Source organism: Pogoniulus pusillus, chromosome 10 (assembly GCF_015220805.1).
Source record: "Pogoniulus pusillus isolate bPogPus1 chromosome 10, bPogPus1.pri, whole genome shotgun sequence".
Lineage (NCBI taxonomy): Eukaryota > Metazoa > Chordata > Aves > Piciformes > Lybiidae > Pogoniulus > Pogoniulus pusillus.
The window spans coordinates 376,332-396,354 of NC_087273.1; the positions used below are offsets into that span (position 1 = coordinate 376,332).

At 44.2% G+C, this 20,023-nt stretch overlaps 1 protein-coding gene across 1 annotated transcript in view; it reads left to right on the forward strand.

The window, feature by feature from the left end:
* LRBA (LPS responsive beige-like anchor protein) overlaps positions 1 to 19,696 on the forward strand; it is a 370,336-nt gene extending 350,640 nt beyond the window's left edge. Inside the window, 4 exon segments of the mRNA XM_064149442.1 lie at positions 7,651 to 7,752; positions 9,474 to 9,688; positions 15,939 to 16,090; positions 18,206 to 19,696. Of these exon segments, the coding sequence (XP_064005512.1) occupies positions 7,651 to 7,752; positions 9,474 to 9,688; positions 15,939 to 16,090; positions 18,206 to 18,296 (560 nt within the window). The 3' untranslated portion in view covers positions 18,297 to 19,696.
* The last annotated feature ends 327 nt before the right edge of the window (positions 19,697 to 20,023 follow it).

Genomic DNA, 20,023 nt, shown 5'->3' on the forward strand with positions numbered 1-20,023 from the left:
GCTTTGAGATGAAAGCCGATCGTATTATCATTAAGGTTGGAAATGACCTTTAAGACCATCAGCTACTATGACCACTGAACTGTGACATCCTGAAGTGCCACAGACTGACTGAAGCACTACTTGGTAACATATTTTAAATGTAAATATCTGCACACATTTGGCACAAAAATCCCCAAATTAACAACAAACCAAAACCCAGAAACCCAAACAAACAAAACCATATCCCCCAGAACCCAGTAGTGTAATTTTTATACTTTTAATTAAAGTTATAATGAGAATATTCAATGGGAATTTAGGGTTAACGTATGAACTGAAATAGAAACCCGTCAGGTGTGTTGTAGGTGCAACTGTAAAGAGGAGTGGAATACTTTTTTCCTTTTTTTTTTGTTACTAGAGCTTTAGCAAGTGCAGTATTATATTTTTTTATATTCCTGTTGGAAGTCAGCTTCAGTAGAATCTTTTTGATAAAGAATCAGAATCATAGAGCTGTTTCAGTTAGAAAAGACCTCTAAGCTCATTGAGTCCAACTGTCAAGACCCATGGTGCTTAGAGAAGTATCTGTAACATGGTTTGGAAAGGGTAGCAGCCACTAATTATTCTCCTATTTAACATTTGCTGTGTTTGAAAGCCTCATGAAAGCTTGATGGGCAGAGGTCCTGTTGCCATAATTGGTGCACTGCAATTCCTCATATCTTCAGAGCACACCCTTGTGCAGCAAGTACTGCAGGGACCTCCGTGTGGTCCCTTCCAGCGCTGACTGATTCTATGTGGCTATCCACATGGACCTAGAACAGAGCCTGTAACGATACAGCTACCAGAGGTCACTGGCATTTGGCATTTCCTTCTTAGACTGTAACACATTAATGCCTCAAAGAGACTGAGGCCTCATTCCTCCAAGTACTCTATAGATCATGGTTCTAGTCTCAAAATGTTTAAATTGAAATAAAGATGAGGTATAACGGATGGATGAATTCTGGTATATCTGGAAGTTTGCAGTGCTGCTGCATAAGCAATACAGTGTTGTGTTCATTGATGCTGAGAAAGCCGCAGGTAGGTGTGAGGACACGGTCTTTGTTGAAAACAGCTTGCAGTAGCATTTGCTGATGGTTCAGAAAGAACTTAAGTAGTCATACTGATGAGCATCCCTGCCCACAGCAGGGGCACTGGAACTAGGTGAGCTTTAAGATGCCTTCCAACCCAAACCATTTGATGTTTCTGTTAAGTCTGTGTGCTCAAACTGCTTGTTTTGGCTAAAAGTATGACCTGTTTGCCTAAAAGTGTAACCCAAAGTGTTGAGTTCTGCCTCTGAATCATCCTTGTTTTCAGCTGGCTAAGAGCTTCAGTATTTGTCAATCTAAGTAATTGCAAGCAGCATTGTAGAGCAACTCCAGAGTCAAATGAGCACTGGAAACAAAGAGTTTGGATGCTGCTTTTTTGGCAGTATCCAACTTCAGGTGTCACTAGAACTCTGGGCCTGAAATTCTCCAGAAGGATAAGGATATTTAGTGCTTCATGATGTAATGCAGACCTTCGAGTTCCAGGAAAAACAACACTGTATTTACAGCTTGTAACTAACAGTTGATGTGGTAAAAGGAATTATATTCATATGGCAAATGACTACAAGCTTAATGTGCACCATATGCATAGTGGTGGGATGATGTCCTAATACGTCACATTTATTTACCTTGTTTGGTGTCTGGAAAAGTAACCGTTCAGTTCCGAGCCTATACCATGTAAGAACAGAGTAGTGCGAAGATAGCATAATTTACAGGCTAGAATAAAATTACCAACTCAAATGCTATAACAATTATTTGGGCAATATAATAATCCTGACTGGGGGTAGGAACAGATTTTGTATTTCTCTGTCTAGATTTGTCACAGGGATAAGCATTACTCCACTGAGTGCAAGAGTACTACTTGTAGTTAGACTTATGGCCTGCTTCACTGAAAAAGGGTCTCTTGAAAAACAGTGGCTTTAAAACAGACAGGCAGTACAGCCTGCTCTGCGCTTGCCATCAGTGTTTCTGGTTACATCAGTACCTAAGGGTGGCAAGCATCTATCCAGTGCCAGTACTCTGCTGGCTTCACTGCTCTGAAATGAACTTTTCCAGAGCAATCAAAGGGCGAAGGCACAGATGTTTACAAGTGCCCTTACAGAACACTACTAGTTTGCATTTTGCACCAACAGAGTAATATAGTATTTTAGTATCAAAAAGGAATCAAAACCTGCCAAGTTGAGCTCGTATGAAACCTCTCCTCTCAGATCGTTTTCTGACCCAAGTGTGAAATGCAGTCTTTTGTCTATCTTCCAAGCCCAGCAGAGGTGCTGTTTTGGAGTGAAATAATGGCTCTGCTGGGGGTTGCGGTTTGGGGTTTTTGGATTGGTTCAGGTTTGGTTTGTTTCTTTCCTTTTCGGTGGGAGTTTGTCAGTTTGTTTTCTCAGGTTTGCTGGGCTGTGGAATAGCTGTAACTACAAACCACAGCAAAGAAATGGGGAGAAAATAGATTATTTTTTTTTAGTGTAAACAGCAAAAAAAGTCCCCCTTCATAAAGCTGGTTTAGAGCATTCTCAAGCAAAAATGACAGTGCTTTTAAACTTCAAAGCTGATATTTAAGTAGCAGTTTATGAAGTTGGGATGGTGCAAATATTAAAATGTTAGTGTAGGCTGACCCTGGCTGTTCACCTGCAGACACGTTCCGGGGGCTTCAAAAAGGTCTGTGTTCAGGGGGAGGAGTCCTGCTGAATGATTTCCAGGACTTCCAGCAGATGAATCCCTGGTAAGAGTGAACTCGTTCCAGAAGGCTTCCTGTTGCACATGGTGTAGGAATTAAAGAGGCCGAGGATCGTTGGCTTGAGCTCTAAGTCGCGGTGCCCAGCTCACGCAGGCCTGCTCAGTCTTTTGCTCTGCTGTGTTTGTTTTGGAAGCTTAGTGAACCTGCTCTCGTGACGCAACCTGTGTGAAGGTCTCCTCCTAGTACTGGATGAACAGAGGTACTCACTGCACGGCGCCGCAGTGGGAAGGGGTACAGTAAGCCCGGCCTGGGTTGTAGTTGCTGAAATTAATTCTCCCAGATAAATCTCATTGTTTTTTCTTTACTAAACAGCTGTAACAGCTCCATAGCGTTTTGTGTGCTTTATGCTTTGGGGCAGAACGCTCTGTTGTTTAAAGGTACTGCTCCTTTGTCTCAGAGCACATGGCTGGAGCGTTTCTTGCCAAAACGAGACGGTAAGGTTGTACTTCTTGTTGTGAAAATGTCGGACGGATGGGAAGGAGAGGAAACGCTGCTGGAATTGCACAGCAAGAGCAGATGACAGTAACGTTGCTACCGGGTACAAGAAGATGGCATCGTTTCATACGAACGCCTCTTTGTGAAGGAAAGAGAATCCCAGCTGGACGCTTCAGTAAGGTTGTGTAGCATCACCCATGCACCAGCTGGCCCTTCTGCACCACTGGAACCGGTTTTCAACTGGCTGTCCTCTAAACGTTCAGCGGGTGTGCTCCCTCAGTCATGCTAACGTGCAGAGTTTCTGTCATGCACTCAGCACTTGGATGCAGCCAAACTCTGACACTTGCAGTGTAATCGTCACAGAGGCCTAGCAGCAGCAGAGTTTTCTGGGTCTCCTGACATTTTGCTGCAGGCACTTTTGCCCAGGTGTCAGATGGTGCTTCTCAAATTGTTTTCAAGCTTTTTTATCTCTTTCTTCAGGTTTTATCACATGAAGCAACTTCAAAACTGCGAAACTTGGCAAATGATTTTTCTAAGACTTTTCTTACCCCTTGAGTGCGGTTGTGTTGATGTATCCTTCTGGGAAAGTGCTCGGTCACTTCTTTTCTCTAGAATTAAGTGAAAAGATAGTTAGATTAACTGATGCTTCATTTAATTTGGATTTTATATTGACATAAAATCACATAATTAATTTGCCATTTGAAAGTGCCCTGCAGCCTCTGCAGTCATAGGATGATAATTGAGAAATGACTGTTTGGCTGTCTGTGACTTACCATAATTAACTGTCTTCTCACCATAAAACATAAAAGGAAGCATACTACAATATTTTATCTTTCAGTGTGTGGCATAATATTATCTCACTCAGAAGTGATAGGAGGAGTATCTCGTATTTCATTGTGAAGTAAGATTTTGCAGTCCACCTCTAGCTTCATTTTTTTTTAGGGACATATTTTTCTCTAAATAAGTTCCAACTGAATGATAATAAGTAAATGTATTACTAAGCACACATAGGAATGATACACAAGAAACGAGTAAGTAAGCAGTAAGTCAGAGGCGCAGCTCTTGCAGCAGAGTGCTGGAGTACAGAAAGCAGCCCCTTCAGGGATCTGAACTGTTGCCTTTTGGTTTGTAGCATCACTGAAGCTGGAAAAGTAGCAGAGAAAGACCTAGCGAAACAAACCGGTTTCTTGTTACCCGGCGGGCGTTCTCCTCTGGATGTCACCAGACTGGAACAGCGTTTTGTCGTTGCTGTAACCCCACTGTTCCCTTGTCAGCATCGCTTCCAAACACCTCACCTTTCCCCCCTGAAATACCGCTGTAAGCTGACGTGATTTCGTGTGCTCTACTTTTATCTTCTGAAGCTTGAATTTGATGATGTAACATCAGTCACTTTAGGGAGAGTGATACTTTGTGCTGTTTTCTGTGGGAAACGAGCTTTGGAGGCACTGTTTATAGGAGACCTCTTTTGCAATAATTTGAGTGGTTACTACGAAGATAAAATATGCTCATTACTGAAAAATAACTTCAGTTGCACCTCCTGTGACTTAAGTGTATCACTGACAGCATCTGTTGCAGGGAGTATGTGGCATAGAGATTCTTACAGTGTTCAGCTTCCAGTAGCAGTCCAGCAGTGGTGTAGACTGAGGATATTGTACGCCGAGAAAAACAAGTACAGCTGTTGTGCCTTGGCTACTAGTGCTAGGATTTGAACTATCTCGAGATTCATTTGACCAGCTCATCTTCTTTAAGGATCTCCATGAAGATGCACTGGGTATTCTTTTCGGTCCTTAGGGTTTGCATCAGTGGTCGTAAACCTGCTTAGCAGACAAAGACTCTCTTCCCTTTGAAGTCACTTCCCCAGCTTTTCAAAAGGTCTACAAGCCGGTTCGCCTAAAGCCATGTAGAGAAGTTTGAAGTGGTGCCCCTTAAACCAGCAGCAAAATAAAATTTTCTCTTTGCATTATTGAAAGCCATGGCAATCTTCTGAAGCAGTAACAGTTTTAAAGTCTTTATAGAAATCTGTTCTGCTCTGCCACCAGCTTTTAAGTTGACCCTGGTATTTGGAAAATCAGAGGCTTGGAAACCCCTAAGTACTTGGCATTCTTATCAAAGGGGTCAGCCCGACTTTTCACAGGACTCCCTCTTTTACAGTATTTGTTCAAGTCCTAATTTCTTTAAAGACTATCTTTTGCATGGAAGGGCTCCTTTAGGACAAATGCAACTTAGTAAACAGTTGGTATAGTTTGTGAAACAAACGCTTATCCTGCCACCTGTGGGTTTACAATCTTGCGTTTGAAGTCCAGGTTCTTAAAAGGACTTGGAGCGTTATCTTTGTCATTGCGCTGTTCCGGGGGCTGGGACTAATTTGTATGCTCGGCTTCTCTTTCTTGGTTTTAAGAATCTTGTCTAGGGCATTTGATGTGTGCATAGCTACTGACAGCAGGTAAAGCCCACAGTAAAGTAGTTGCTGCAAGCAGGAAGTTTGCTGTTTTATTTGTTAACTTATTTATCTGTGCCTCCTAGGAATTGAGTCAGCTGTGGCTTCTTATAAGCCTTTCTGAAACTCATTACCTTCAGGACAACGCTGCACATTACAAACCTCTCTGCTTCCAAAAGCTTCATTAGCATTTGTAATATGTAATTAGATTAATTCCATGCTGATCTGTGCAAGTATGTGTGAAATGCAATTTCTGAAAGCAAAATACAGCATTAAAATCAGAGTCTTAGGATTTTGCTCTTTCTCGTTTTAAAAGCAAACAAACTAACCGGAGCTCTAAGTGCAGAACGCTGCCTCTTTTTTTATGCCCTGAGGGCAACAGGGAGACAGAACCGGGTCAGCAAATCTAAGTTGCTACTGGCCAATAAGACTGTTAGGGTTGCTCTTATATTTTCCCCTCAAACTGCACGTTTGTGGCTTTTCTGCACAATGCTCATTTGTGGTCTCCTAAAGTGACTGTTTGGGTGAGGAAAGTGGAACAGAGCAAACTTTCTCTGAAAGGCTTGTGAGTGTTGTAGGATCAGCCACCTGAGGAGTACCTAGCGGTCATGAAGTCTCCCCTTATGCTTCTAATTTGTTGTTGGGAGCTTTTCCTTTGCTGCTGAGCTGTCTGCCATACTTCCTGGGTTTGAGCGTGTTTGCCAAGCACGCTAGGAAACAAAAGCAATGGCTTTTAATGAGTGTTTATGAAGCGATTAGGAGAGTTCAGCAAAGCCCTTTTGGATTTCAAGTAACGTGAGTGTGTGCACACAGGCAGTTAGTGTGTGTGTGTCTAAGAAGAAACAGATTTACTTTGCAGGATTTCTGTGGGTGGGGTTTATAGATTGTAACAGTAACTGCAGAGGAAATCAGATTTTGGGAGGTCGCAGTCTTTGATCCTTTGTCATAGGTTATGCACTTTCCTACAAAGCCATTTGAATGTGGCAGCTCCACAGACATTGAGTTAAAATGTAAGGTGGAGATTAAACTTTGATTGATGTGCATTATATAGAGAGCCCTCACTGTACACGTGCAGGGTGCTCCAGTGCCTCAGCACCCTCATGGGCAAAAATTGCCTCCTATGTGCAGTCTCTTCTAGTTGGAAGCTATTGCTCCTCATCCTGTCATTCCATGCTTTTGTAAGTTCTTCACCAGCTCTTCTGTAGCCCCCTTCGAAACTTGGAAGGCTGCTGTAGGGTCTCTCTGCACCTTTCTCTTCTCCAGGCTGAGCAACCCCAACTCTTCTCAGCCTGTCTTGATAGCAGAGGTGCTTCAGCCCCCAGATCACCTTGGTGGCCTCCTCTGGACCCACGCTAATAGCTCCATGTCCTTCTTCTGTCAGGGACCCCAGAGCTGGGCCCAGCACTGCAGATGGGGTCTCAGCAGAGCAGAGGGGTAGAATCCCCTCCCTCCACATGCTGCCCACACCGCTGAGGATGCAGCCAAGGATGGGGTTGGTTTCTGGGCTGCAAGCACATGTTGCTGGCTCATGCTGCTCATGACATAGCACCTTCAAGTCCTTCTCCTCAGCACTGCACTCTGTCCATTCTCCACCCAGCCTGCATCTGTGCTTGGAACTGCCCCAACCCAGGTGCAGTTATTGTTGAGCTTCATGAGATTGACATAACTTAGATCTCCTCCAAGCAAGCAAACCAACAAAGGGTAGATGAGGAGCTAGAGGGAGACGAACCCCCAAAACTGGTTTTACTCCACAGCTTACTTTTCTGTTCATGCCTGCGAGTAGCTGTGCAGGCTGAGCACCTGTGGCAAACTGCTGCTGCAGTCTGCAAACACGAGTACAGAACAGCCACCTGCAAACAGCAGCTTTGGAAGCGACTGGTAAGGAACATAAACTCCAAGGAGCCGAAGATGCTGCAGTGATGGAAAGCGGTGATTTTAGAAATGGATTGCAACCAAAGATTGCTTTTATTGTGTTTTCATTGCAGGTGATTTTGCAACTCCTCGAGCTATTTTGACAGGACATGACTATGAGATCACATGTGCTACCATTTGTGCTGAACTTGGCCTGGTAATAAGTGGTTCAAAAGGTAAGAGAGCTGTTGCTGTCTCTTCCTGTTCAAGAAGCTGTAACCCTGATGCAAAGAGGAATATGGTCTCAGGTGGCAGAATTTAACTTAGGGTGGTTTTATTTCTAACCTTTTTATAGTTGCTTTGGCATTCAAAACCTCTTTTAAAGCACATTAAAATTGAGTACTACTTGGACATTTCCGGGACAACCACATCAGTTCCCCTGTTAAGCCTACTGGTTACTATTTGTTCGTTTACCCAGAGTGTATTTGCGTGTTTCCAGTAACTCTTAACATTGATAGAGTTTGGAAATTGTAATGTGTGCGTCCAGTACCTGTTCTTTTCAGCTTACCTTGTCTGACTTTAATCTCTAATATCCTTCTAGAATTTGAAAAAATAGGTCAAAAAAGGTGTTTGTGACAACTATCCCAAAACCATTCCGCAGGACTTTGTGTACGACGGTCCCGTGATCTGTGTGCTGCTCTTTTGGGGAGGTTCTGCTAACTAGCACTGACAACTAAAAGTTCTGTCCAGAACAACTAAGGCTGCTGATTCTTGGCAAAAGAAGGATAAATTATCTTATGCTGTAGGCATTGCGGAGGTTCTTTGAGGAAGAGGATTTAATTGTTGCTCTTGAGCACAGTGACAAATTGGTCATACAGTTGCTTATGCAAAACTTAATTCTCTTACCACAAAGAGGTTGCCGTCCCTGGAGGTGTTGAAGCAAAGCCTGGATGGGGCACGTTGTGCCATGGTCTGGTTGACTGGACAGGGCTGGGTGCTAGGTGGGACTGGATGAGCTTGGAGGTCTCGACCAACTTGCTTGATTGTGAAATGTGCAGTTGGATACAGCTCCTGACTGCCAGGATGCTGGATAATATCTGTCATGAATGACTTCTCAGAAAGGGAAGCAAACCATTTTCAAGAGGAAGAGGATATGCTGTCTTGCTTGTCTGAGGAAAGATGTATATAAACTCCCAGCTAAAACGGCTAGTAACTCTGCTCAGGCTCTGTCACCTTGGCCACACAGCCTGTAACATCCCCATTTGGCTTCTCTGCTTTTGGCAGGCACATTGTAAAGAATGGTGTTGCTTCATGGGTGTTGTTTACCATTTTCCTCTTTGCTGGTCCAGGGTTATCTCAAAATGGAACATTTCTTAGAACTGGGATCTTTCTGGTTTAGTACTTCCAAAGTACCTACTTTGAGACACCTTTTCAGAGTTGAGTGTACTCAGTCTACTCACCTGTGTGCATTTCTGGTTCATGTGAGTGAACACAGGCAGGTATTTGTCTAAATACATTAAAAAGAAAGTATTTGGTGGCTCATGTGTGGGTTAAAATCTCAATAATACACACTTTGAGAGTGCCTACACACAAGAATTCATTACACACTCTGCATGTCTTTTATCTCTTGCACGCCTTGTTTTAGGAACCGATAACATTTATTTTTCTGCTCTCAAGATCAACTACTAGAGTTTTAAAAGCAAATCCACAAAAGAAATTCTGCTAAGTGTCTACCTAGTTTTGATAGGTGCTCTAAAACACCTTAGTACAAACTTTAAGGGATAAGCTGTAAATTTTACTCTCTGGGACCCTTAAAGTCACAAGCTCACCACTTAACGCTGGTAAAAATCATTGTAGTAGTGATTACCTCCATAGAAGTCCTTAGTAATTATTTGCTGTATGATGTTTTAAATGAGCAGGTGAATCAGTAACTAGAGATTGTGTTCTGCCTCACCAGAAGGACCATGTCTCCTACATTCTATGAATGGAGATCTACTGAGGACATTAGAAGGTCCTGAAACATTAGCAGGTCCTGAAAACTGCCTGAGACCCAAACTTATTCAAGCTTCAAGAGAAGGCCACTGTGTCATATATTATGAGAATGGCCTCTTCTGTGTATTCAGTGTGAATGGGAGACTTCAAGCCACCATGGAGACAAATGACAAGATAAAGGTGAGTGTACTCCACATGTGCTAAGATCTGTAGGTTCCCACATTGGGAAGAACTCTCGGTGCTCTCTGTGTTGCAGTCGTGTGGGGACTCTTTCTACAGGCAGGCCCCAGAAACACATGGTCATAACAGCAGTCTGGAAGCACAGTGTAGTGAAGGGGACTGTGTGCTCCTAGCAGTACTGCTTTTGATTTTGCAATACCTCTGTTTGTACAGTAAAGCACACAGTCCTTCAGTTGAGGAATACAAACATAAGTGAGCAGGAGAAGCTGGCCTGCCTCCTTATTTTTAAGTCTGAGAGCAGGAGGTCATTGGACACGCTGGTTCGGGTCTTGGCTTTCCTTTTATTGCCATCTGCATTCCTTCCTCTTGGCCTGAGACAGCATGTGTCGTGCTGAGCCCGGCCAGCATCGTAGCACACGTCTGTCCTTCAGCTCTGTAGCCCGTCGGTGCTTGCTGCGCGGGCAGGTAGGTTCTACAGCTTCAGCTGCAAGAGACACGGAGCGAGTCCAAAACTATGCAGGAGGTGTTTTAAGCTTGTGGCTCTGTGGAAATCATTTTACAATGCAAACTGCAGGTTTTCTGACAGTTCCTATGAAATGCTGCCTCTGAGGCAGAGCAGAACCCGCCAGCAATACTGCACTGAAGCAGAAGCGTCAAAAGAATTCTTTTCCTTGAATTAAAATATCTCCACTTTTTCTTTGACTGAGAAGAAAAGGGAGGGGAAAAAAACTGAACAAGCATTACCAAACCAGCTATTAAGTTGGAGAATGCAGAAGAGGGGTGGCACATGATGACATTGCTGGGTCTGCATTCAGGCTACCTGAATTATCTGAAGTGATGGTCTCTGTGCCATGAGTTGCAATCCGAGAGGCACAGAGTCACAGAATGGTTGAGGCTGGAAGGGACTTCGGAAAATCATTTGGTCCGATCCCCCTCTCAGGCAGGGCCATCTCAGCCCAGTTGTCCAGAACCAACTCTAGGAAGCAGGTAGCACAGTACTCTACCTCCAAGCTGGCTTTCAGAGCTCAGCACTCAGCTGCTGGGATTTCCAATGTTCTCCTAACTTGAAAACTCTCAAAACTTCTTCTTGTATTTGGATTAGATGTTTAGTAGGAAAATGCCTCTTTGCCCTTGCATTTGCTTTACAGAACCATTGGCATTCTTTCAAATGGCTTGCAGAATTGTGAGCATGCTTATAGCTGCACCTGTTCTCCTGACTCTGTTCATACCAATTGTGAAGGGGAAAGCAGGTGCCAAGACCAACGAATTTTGGCTTCACTATTTCTACTTGATTACTGGCACAGAACGGGAACGCTCCATTGCTGTCAGGTCTCTTGTGTGATTTAGTGTGTCCCGCTGTGGACCTTCTAAAACTTTTGTCATCTATCAATACTTATGAACCCAGCAGCTCTGTGTTTTCAGTGGGTCAGATATACTGGTAGTGGAATATGCAGAAACAACTCTCTGGGTGGGTTTCTGTTCCGTAGTGAGAGCACTGTCTGTGAGGTGAGAGGGCATGTGCTGCTGTGGCAGCCACAAGTGTGATTGGAGGTTAGAGAACTTGAATGTTTCTGCCCCAAGCCATTTTTCCAATGACATTCCAGATTCTTGCTTCGATTTTTAACCTTTCTTCATTTCTCTGAAGTGTTACCTCTGGCTGTCCTCACACAAATGCATTAGGGGCTTTCAGCCTGCCCTCCATCCCAGCCGTTCCATAAAGCAAGTACCTACCAGTGGTTTCTGTCGCTGTCAGCTGTGATTGTGTTGTCAGCTAGACCAGCACATCTGTAAAATACCCAGGAACTCCTTGCTGGCTAAAACAGTTTCCGCAGTGTTTCAGCCAGTACCCACAGCTTTAGGAATGTTGCTAGAGGCAATGGAAGTTTTGCTCTCTATGGACCAGAGTTACATATGCACAGAGCTTGGGGGCTGATTTAGTTTGGTTTTCTTTCTCTCCCAGTGGCCCCAGTTGGGCTTTATGCTTACACAACCTATGCTGTCTTTCCCAGTGCTTCTGCTCTGTGTCATGGTAGAAGGCAAGTAAGTGGCAACTGCATGATTAAAGTAGGGACATTTAAAATGAATAGTTCCTACCCAGGGGCTGTGCTGACAAACAATTTTTATTGGGCTTTTTTGCCTGAGGAGGTTTCAAATGAAGGAAAAGGTCATGCTAAATTTGTAAAGTAAAATTCTGGGCTTTATTTTCCTGTGGTCTGAAATGTTGGGCTCCATCTGGACGAGAAGTGCTGTGGCTGAAGCATGAGGTACAGGAGTCCAGCGTGGCAGAGGACATCACCACTGTGGGTGTTGGGAGGATGAAAGAGAGGGAAGCCCAGCTCTGGGTGAGCTGCTGTCTGTGGGGTGACTTTGGACACATTGCCACAATGGGATGCAGCTTGCACAGAGGCAGCGGGGGTGTTTGCCAAGGAAATGTGTCACTTTCAAGAGATAGGTGGCACAGGTTGTCTGCACTTTGCTGGAGGTGTTCAAGCCAGGCGGGATGGGGCCTTGAGCAGTCTCATCTAGTGGGAGGTGCCTGCCCATGGCAGTTGGACCTAGATGATCTTTAAGGTCACTTCCATTCCAAGCCACTCTGTGATTCTGTGCCACTCAGACCACAATTCATGGTCTGCACATAACCACTTCGTCTCACATATCACTTCAGATAATTCAGGCACTGAATGACATTGAATGAAAGACACTGAGGTCCTGGATGGTGTCCAGGGATGAGCAGTGAGGCTGGCGAGGGGTTTGGAGGGCATCTCATACAAGGATGGCTGAGGAAACTGGAGTTGCTTATCTGGAGGAGAGAAGGCTGAGGTGACATCTTCTTGCTCCCTACAACTCACTGAAAGAAGGTCGTAGTGAGGCTGGTGTTGGTCTCTTCTCCTAAGTAACTAGCGATAGGATGAGAGGAAATGGACTTAAGTTGTGCCAGGGGAGGTTTAGGTTGGAGATCAGGGAAAATGTCTTTCTTGAAAGAGTGGTCAGGCATTGGAACAGGCTGCCCAGGGAGGTGGTGGAGTCCCCACCCCTGGAGGTGTTCAAGAAGCTGTAGATAAGACAGCTCAGGATATAGTGTAGTGGTGATGGCAGTTGGATTGTAGCTGGACTTAGTGATGTTTAAGGCCTTATCCAATGGCTGTGGAGACAGCCCCTCCGTTTCCAGTGGGACTGTTTGGAACAACATTCTGCTTTTCTTTCTTGTGCTGGAAAACTGCTAGGAAAATTGCAGCTGCTCTGGGGAAATTCAGAGTCTAATCAGTGCCCTCCACCTGTTTTTGTTTTAAATACTGTATTGCTCAGTGGAGCTTAGCCATATCACACTACATCCAGCATGTCATGTTTAGATATCTTAATGAATAACTCCACTCTAAATAGCCTGCCTGTTCTGAGCAGTGAAGTTATTTTACCCTAAACAAAGGCTGCCTGCTGTTTTACCCAGAGGAACCAATTTATTTTCCTTTCCTGAGTCTGTTTTGAAATGCGGAAGTGCCCACAAGGCTCCTGCTGTTGTGAGCCAGGGCTGTCACCGTGGCAGTGCTGCCTTTTCACTAAGCTGAGATGTCATGAAGGGATTGGTGCGAGCTTGTGAGACTTTCCAAGGAAACACAAGCTTTTGGAAGCTTGCTGGACTTTGGGGATTATTGGAGAGGCTGGAACTCATGTGGAAAGATTAGTTGCAGAGTTGGTTCAGTTTCATATCCAGCAGAATGGCAGCTCAGCAGTGCTGGGGAGAAGCAGAACAGTAAAATTGATTCATGTCGGCTTCTGTACCACTTGGAGTACTCGGCAGCGAAAGCATCCTTTCGTTCGTTAAATCTTGAAGGGCATGTCAAGAAGCTGAAATGCTGACAGGGTGACCTTTTTCTTTCTTTCCTTCCTTCCTAGACACACACACACACACGTATGCATAGGTGAGTGGCTGAGGCAATTCATGAATAAAGAACACAAATAAATAAATCAACATCTTGTCTTCCTGACAAGCCGATGACTTAGTGCAATTGCATAAGTATTAGTAAGGGTTCAAAGCCCATACTTTACTCAATCAAAAGATCACAAACCCCACTGCATGTTGCAGGCAGTGGAAGAGTTAAAGATTAATGGCTTTAATTTGCCTTTTAATATAGCATTTCTTCAGTAAAAGCCTCAAATATAAAACTTGGGTGAACCGTGACCGTAAGGTTAATGGATTTTCATCAGCTGAATTTTATAAGTGTAGCAAATAATTATTTGTCACGGTCTTCATTGCCATTTGAAAATGCCCTTAGGAGACTGCCCTTGCTCCAGAGAAGAAAGCCAGCCCCTATTGATTTTTGCTTCTAATGAATAATCTTTTTAATAATTGTGTGTGCTGGGTTAGACCTTGGCATCGTCTGCTCCGCCTGTGGAAGTCCTAGGTAATGTTCAGCCCTGCCTCATTTTCTTTTCTTCCCTTCTCTTACAGAGTCACTATGCTTGTCTAAGAGGGGCTCTAGATGCTCTAGATGAGTTTTCGAGCTCCTTGGAGCGACACTTGAGAGGCTTAATGTGTTTTTGAACGCTGATAGAAACAATCACAGAATCGGTTTATAGTTGAAACATTTTGGCTGTTTTGAGGGGAGAAACTTCAGCTCAGAGTACTCAACTCTGACTTTGGTTACTACTCAATATTCCATGCCTAGATACAGCTGGAAAAACCCTCCACGTATCCTGCTTTTTAGTGTCTAAATTTACATGTATGTGTTGCCACCTCATTTCAAAACACTGCTGGCATAAAGCTGTGAATGTCTGGTGGTGTTGCAGTGTTTTCCTTAGAGTATGTGTTTGGTATCCCAGTCACATCCATTCTGAAGTTCCTGTGTGCAGTAACATTTCAGCAGTGTGATTCGTTCTGATTGCTTGGGAGCTGTTGCACTAAACACTCAGAATTTATAATCAAGAAACTTGAGCTTAATGTGAGTGCTGCACATCCTCTACTCCTTAAAGGGTGCATTTGGCATCACAGGAGGAGAGCAGTAGGCAAATACAGATGCACTGTATGTCTGACTTCATTAGGAGAAACTGAGGGTGCTGAGGCACTGGGACAGGTTGTCCAGAGAAGTTGTGGAGGCTCCAAGCCTGGAAGTGTTGAAAACCAGGTTGGATTGGGGCCTTGAGCAACCTGGGCTAGTAGGTGTCCCTGCCTGTGACAAGAGGGTTGGAACTCAGTGACCTTTAAGGTCCTTTCTAACCCAAACTATGCTCACAAAGCAGCGTCTCACCTGCATTGTATGTTTGGTCTCTGGGCTCTCAGAAGTCTGGATAAACATTTTAATCTTGTTTGAACGTAATGTTTCTGTGCTTTAGTTTATCTCATTCTGGTGCATGCACTATAAATTCTGGGTATTAAAACCCCCAACAATTTCCTTATCCTGGGAAATTTGCAGTACAGTACAAGTTTTGCATATTGAGAATCCATAAAAGCAGAGATAGAAGTTGCCAAAGTAGTTTGCAGCTTCAGCAGAGAGATGTTTGCAAGATCCTGTCTTCAGTTCTTTCTCCTGTTTCCTAAATGGAAATCTGCAGTTTTGCTTGTAGGCTGTCAACTTGAGGCAGCTTCCTTGCCCTCTGGTGACAGTGCTGTAACGTGGATCAGTTTGGTGGTGGGATGTGTGCATTTGCAGTTTCCAGGCCATTGCTGCGCGTCCTCCATTCTGATGTTGTTCTACTGAAAAAAGTATTGTGGGTCCCTGCCTTGGGGTCAGGGAGCTGGAATTTACCACCTGTGAAGGATGAGTGTTTCATTAAAAAGCTGCTCCAGGTCAGCTGCTTCACAGATCTCAGGTGAAATGTATTCAGTAGCTAATGCTTAGCATCTACAGTCTGCATGCATCATCTCTAGCCCAGAGATCAGAGTTTTCCCCTGCAACCAGCCATCCCCTGCAGCAAAAAGTCTCTCCACAACCTCTCTGTGTCACATTTTAATGCCAGTGCTGCTGGATCCTACAAATCTAGCTAATGAGAAGAGTAAACTGCTTTGGGTGATCTCATATTAAATCACTGGAATAGGGAATAAATTATAAGTGAAGGAAAACTTGAGTGCCATCTAATGTGTTAAAGATGTTTATGAATGAAAACTCCACCAATAATGTGGCTTCTCAGAGCTTGTTTTGATACCAAGTCTCCCAAGACATTCAGGTGTCAATATGAAACTTCTTGTGAGGATAAAAGAGGGGCAGTAAGGGCAGCACATCTGTGTCTGACCAATATCCATGTGGTTTCCCCTCAGGCAATTCAGCTGAGCCGGGATGGACAGTATCTGCTTACAGGTGGAGACAATGGAGTCGTCATGGTGTGGCAGATGTGGGACCTCAAGCAGCTTTTTGCCTACCCGGGATGTGACGCTGGAATCCGGTCCATGGCCCTGTCGTATGACCAAAGGTTAGAACAAGTTGTGGTCTTCAGAGGAATTTCAGGGCTTATGCTAAGCTGCATTTTTGTTTTGCTGTGGGTCACAGGTCCCGGTGAGTATTGAGAGCTCTTCCTGACGTGTCATATTTGGGACAGGATCGCAGCTCTTGGGGGAATGAAGAGAGATTGAAGAGCTCTTACTCTGGCTGACTTTCATGCTGGGTGGAGTGATTTACCTGTGAGAACGGAGGTGGAAGGTTACAGATGTGCTTCTCACTTCTGTCACTTGCCGTGCAAATCACATCCCTAGCTGCAGACTCTGGTATTAAACCCCAAAACAACTGCACAGTCAGACTCCCTCCACACATCCCTCTTTCGCTTATGCAAGCACTGTTTCATTTCTAGAGAAGTTCTCCACATAAAGCATGACCCTTCCGGAAGGTTCCTTGTGTCAGAGGCAATCAGTTAATTTTTAGGCTGTATTTCCACAGGACGCTTGCAGTGAGCTGTACTCCAGGTGTTTTTACCACCCAGGTGTGGTTTGTTTGTAAGATGGGTGTTTACCATTTCACTTCTATTTAGAATGCTGGCTGGAATTTCGTTTGCTTTGTTGGAGTTTCTGTGTTCTTCTCAAGCAGTTTTGGCTCCTAAATCCTTTGGGGGTGTCAGCATTGTGCAGTAAAGTGTGTTGCTGAAACTTAAACTTCCATTTACTGAAGTCCACACTGAGTCTTTTAACGTTTTCACCTGCACTACACTTCTGCAACTCAAATTGAATGAATTCAAAGTCAGCAAAATCTGTGGATTTCAGTCAAATATTCAACTTCTTCAGCAGAACTGGAGACTGCTAAAGGGCATTTGGGGAAGGAAGTGCCATTTCAAAGCCCTTGCTGTTAGAATTATTTTGAAAGCTGGAGTTGCAGCTGTTGCATTTTAGAAACATAGAAAGTTTTGCTTTTAGAGAGTCTTTGAACTGTCACCAGTGGCAGGACCTTCACATGTCAGTAACCTGAAATTTCACATGGACATCAGAAATGTATCCACGTGTTCCAGCTAGGAGCCCGTTCACTTTGGGTTTGAAGACACAGAAACTCAGAGGAGATTAATCAGAGTATTTTACTGAGTAATTACTCAGTAATTGCAGGTAGTTACTCAGAGTAATTTATTTGGTATGCACAAATATGTTTTCAAGTGACAGTGTGTTGGAAACATGCTTCAACCTAATGCAAACCCAGTCAAAACAGTGCTCTTGAAATGGAGTGGCGTGATGGTACCAAAATGCAGTACTTTGATGAGCTCTTATCTAGCCCTTGTTCTGAAGGGGCAATTTCAGCTTTTTACACTATTTTCTTAATTTCCCAAAATGCAGAATTTTGCCTGTCCTCACATTTTTGATTTTCATGAAAAAAACTTTAATGTGAGGCAGCTGAAAAGAAGATATATATAGAAACTCTTGCAATTGTCTGCTTGTGGCAGGGTCACAGCTTTTCCAACAGATCTGAATGATCTCTAGTAGTAAGCCAAGGGTAAGGAGCTTAGACAGGAAGAGTGCCTCAGCGGGAAAGCACAGTGAGTGTGTCCAGGAGCTTCCAAACTGATCAAGGTCTTCAGGTTGGAGTTGAACCTAAACACAAACATTTCCAGATGAAGTCCTGTGGCCTTATCCCATTTCTTCGAGCAGATCATGTGCTTAAGTGGAGGAGGGAACCCGACTGAGCACTACCCAGCCTCCCTCATCCTGCTGCTTCACCAACTCCCAAAGCCTGGCCGAGCAAGCCAGAGAAGTAACCTCAGGAAGTTTGGAGTGGCCTTGCAGGGTGGTGGATGCCAGTAGACAGTTCTGTGGGCAGCTCTCAGCTGTAGCTTCAACCCAGCCACGCACACTGTTACGTGGAGCTGCGTATGACTTGTGATCCAGAAACCTGTCAGAGGTGGTGCAGGTTTGAGCAGGTTTGCTCAAATCCAGTTTGCTGCAGTCCTTGGATGCTCAGGAAGAGGACTTCTCTGGTATGTGGAGCATTTCCATCTCCATCTGCTTCTGGCGGGAGTTTGTCACTGCCTCGGGCTCTCGTGTCTGCATTGCTGTCACTCTTTGGGATGCAGACTGGGGTGTCTCTAACACGTGTGGTCCTGTGCTTTCCTTAGGTGTATAATGACTGGCATGGCATCTGGGAGCATCGTGGTTTTCTACAACGATTTCAATCGCTGGCACCACGAGTACCAAACCAGATACTGACCTTGGCGGCGGCAGAGCTGAGCGCTGGTGTGGGCAGCTGTTGGCAGAAGCAAAGAGCGCAGCTCGCCTCCCTCGGCGTCTCGCCGCAGCACTGCTCCTTACGAATAGCTACCCTGCAGCTGAATGTAACTTGAATTTGCTGGAAGAAGCAACCTATTTTTTAAAGTCAATTGCTATTTTTGTAGACCTTGCTTGACTTTTTTGGGGGGAAGGGCAAAGAAGCAGAGCAACAACTGCTGGGTTCTGTAGGTACAAATCTATATTTTTAGGCATAATGAGAAGTCTATTTTGATCCCTTTATGTAAAAGAAATCTAAAGTAAAGGTGGTTAAAACTCCCTCTCTAGCTCTATTTGGGAGAAATGGGTTTTCCACCTGAAGTTTTTGTCTATAACCCTGAGGAATACCTGATTTTAACCCCGTGGAAATGAACAATGATATCTGGGGCATTTAATCTGTGCTGCCTCATACTTTTCTGAGTGATTGCACTGAAGTTTCTGGGAATCAGTGGTAATATTTAATTTATGGTTAATGCAATTTTAATCTTTGCAAATCGTTTCCATCAATGTTCCTATTCAAGCATGTTCCTAGGCCTAGAAAATGAGTTCTTTTTTTTCCCTGTATTTTTTTTCTCTAGGTTGTATGTTATGGGCAGTTAGGAAAGAGAAGTCAGGAATAGAGTTTGTGTTACACCGAGTGTGAATCCTTCTGGTTTCTACCTGGCATTTCCTTCAAAGCACACCAAAATGTGGATTGTTCCTCAAAAGCCAGAAAGACTATTTGTAAGATTTTCAGCTCAGATGAGAAACCCACAGAAGCAGGTAGGTGTTGGCAGTTCGAATACCAAAGCACACCTCTGCTGGTTGGCTGTGACCGCAGGAAGAGGTCAGGCACAGTCTCTGCCGCAGCAGAAGCACTGACTTGCAGTGGCTTCCTTTCCTCTGCCAGCATGAGGCCCTGCAGCACTGCAGCATAGGCCAGCTCCCGTTTCTGCCTCCAGCAACGAGATCTTTTTATCTTTTGCTGTCACCAAATCCAGTCAGGTAGTGCCCGGCTGTGTTAGCTTACCTCTTTCTTCTAGGAAATGAAAAATAGTTTCTACTGAGGACCAGTAAGTTATTTTGGTGGTGCACAAGTCTACTTTTCTACAAGACTGCTGTGCAGAACTCAGTGAAGATATTTGTGAAAAGAACTGTTACTGTTTTGTAAGTCTGTATTGCATAAAACTTCCTTTGTATGTTGTGCTCTGAGTTGAAAAGTGCATTCCCTGCGTTTCTCTAGCTGCCTACTTAGAGCAGTTCCCGGGTTTTCTAAGTGTTTAACTACTGTCTCTTTCAGTAAAGATTCGGAATGAGCAAATTCAGTTTGAGTGAAGAAATAAAATTACCTTTGTAATTGGGAACTGCCAGGTTCTTGTGCCTCAGTGTATGCATAGGTGCTGTGGCTACTGGTGTTCATGCGAGGGCAACAAGCTTTGCTTTCTGCGTCTCTTTGCTGATGTGGGGTTGATGACATCAGCATAGTTAAGGTTTTTGTCTCGTGTAGCAGGAAGATGCTCTGGTTAAGCAAAGGTTATAGTTGTCATGCTTGTGGTGAGCACCTGGGGTGCTGAGCAGAAACATTTGTTATGCAAAAAGTTTTATTCACATTTGCTTAAGTCCAAGGACATTCTAGGCCTTGTACTGGAAGATTGTGAGGGAAGCTGGTATGCTCTTGAAGTACAGTTTGC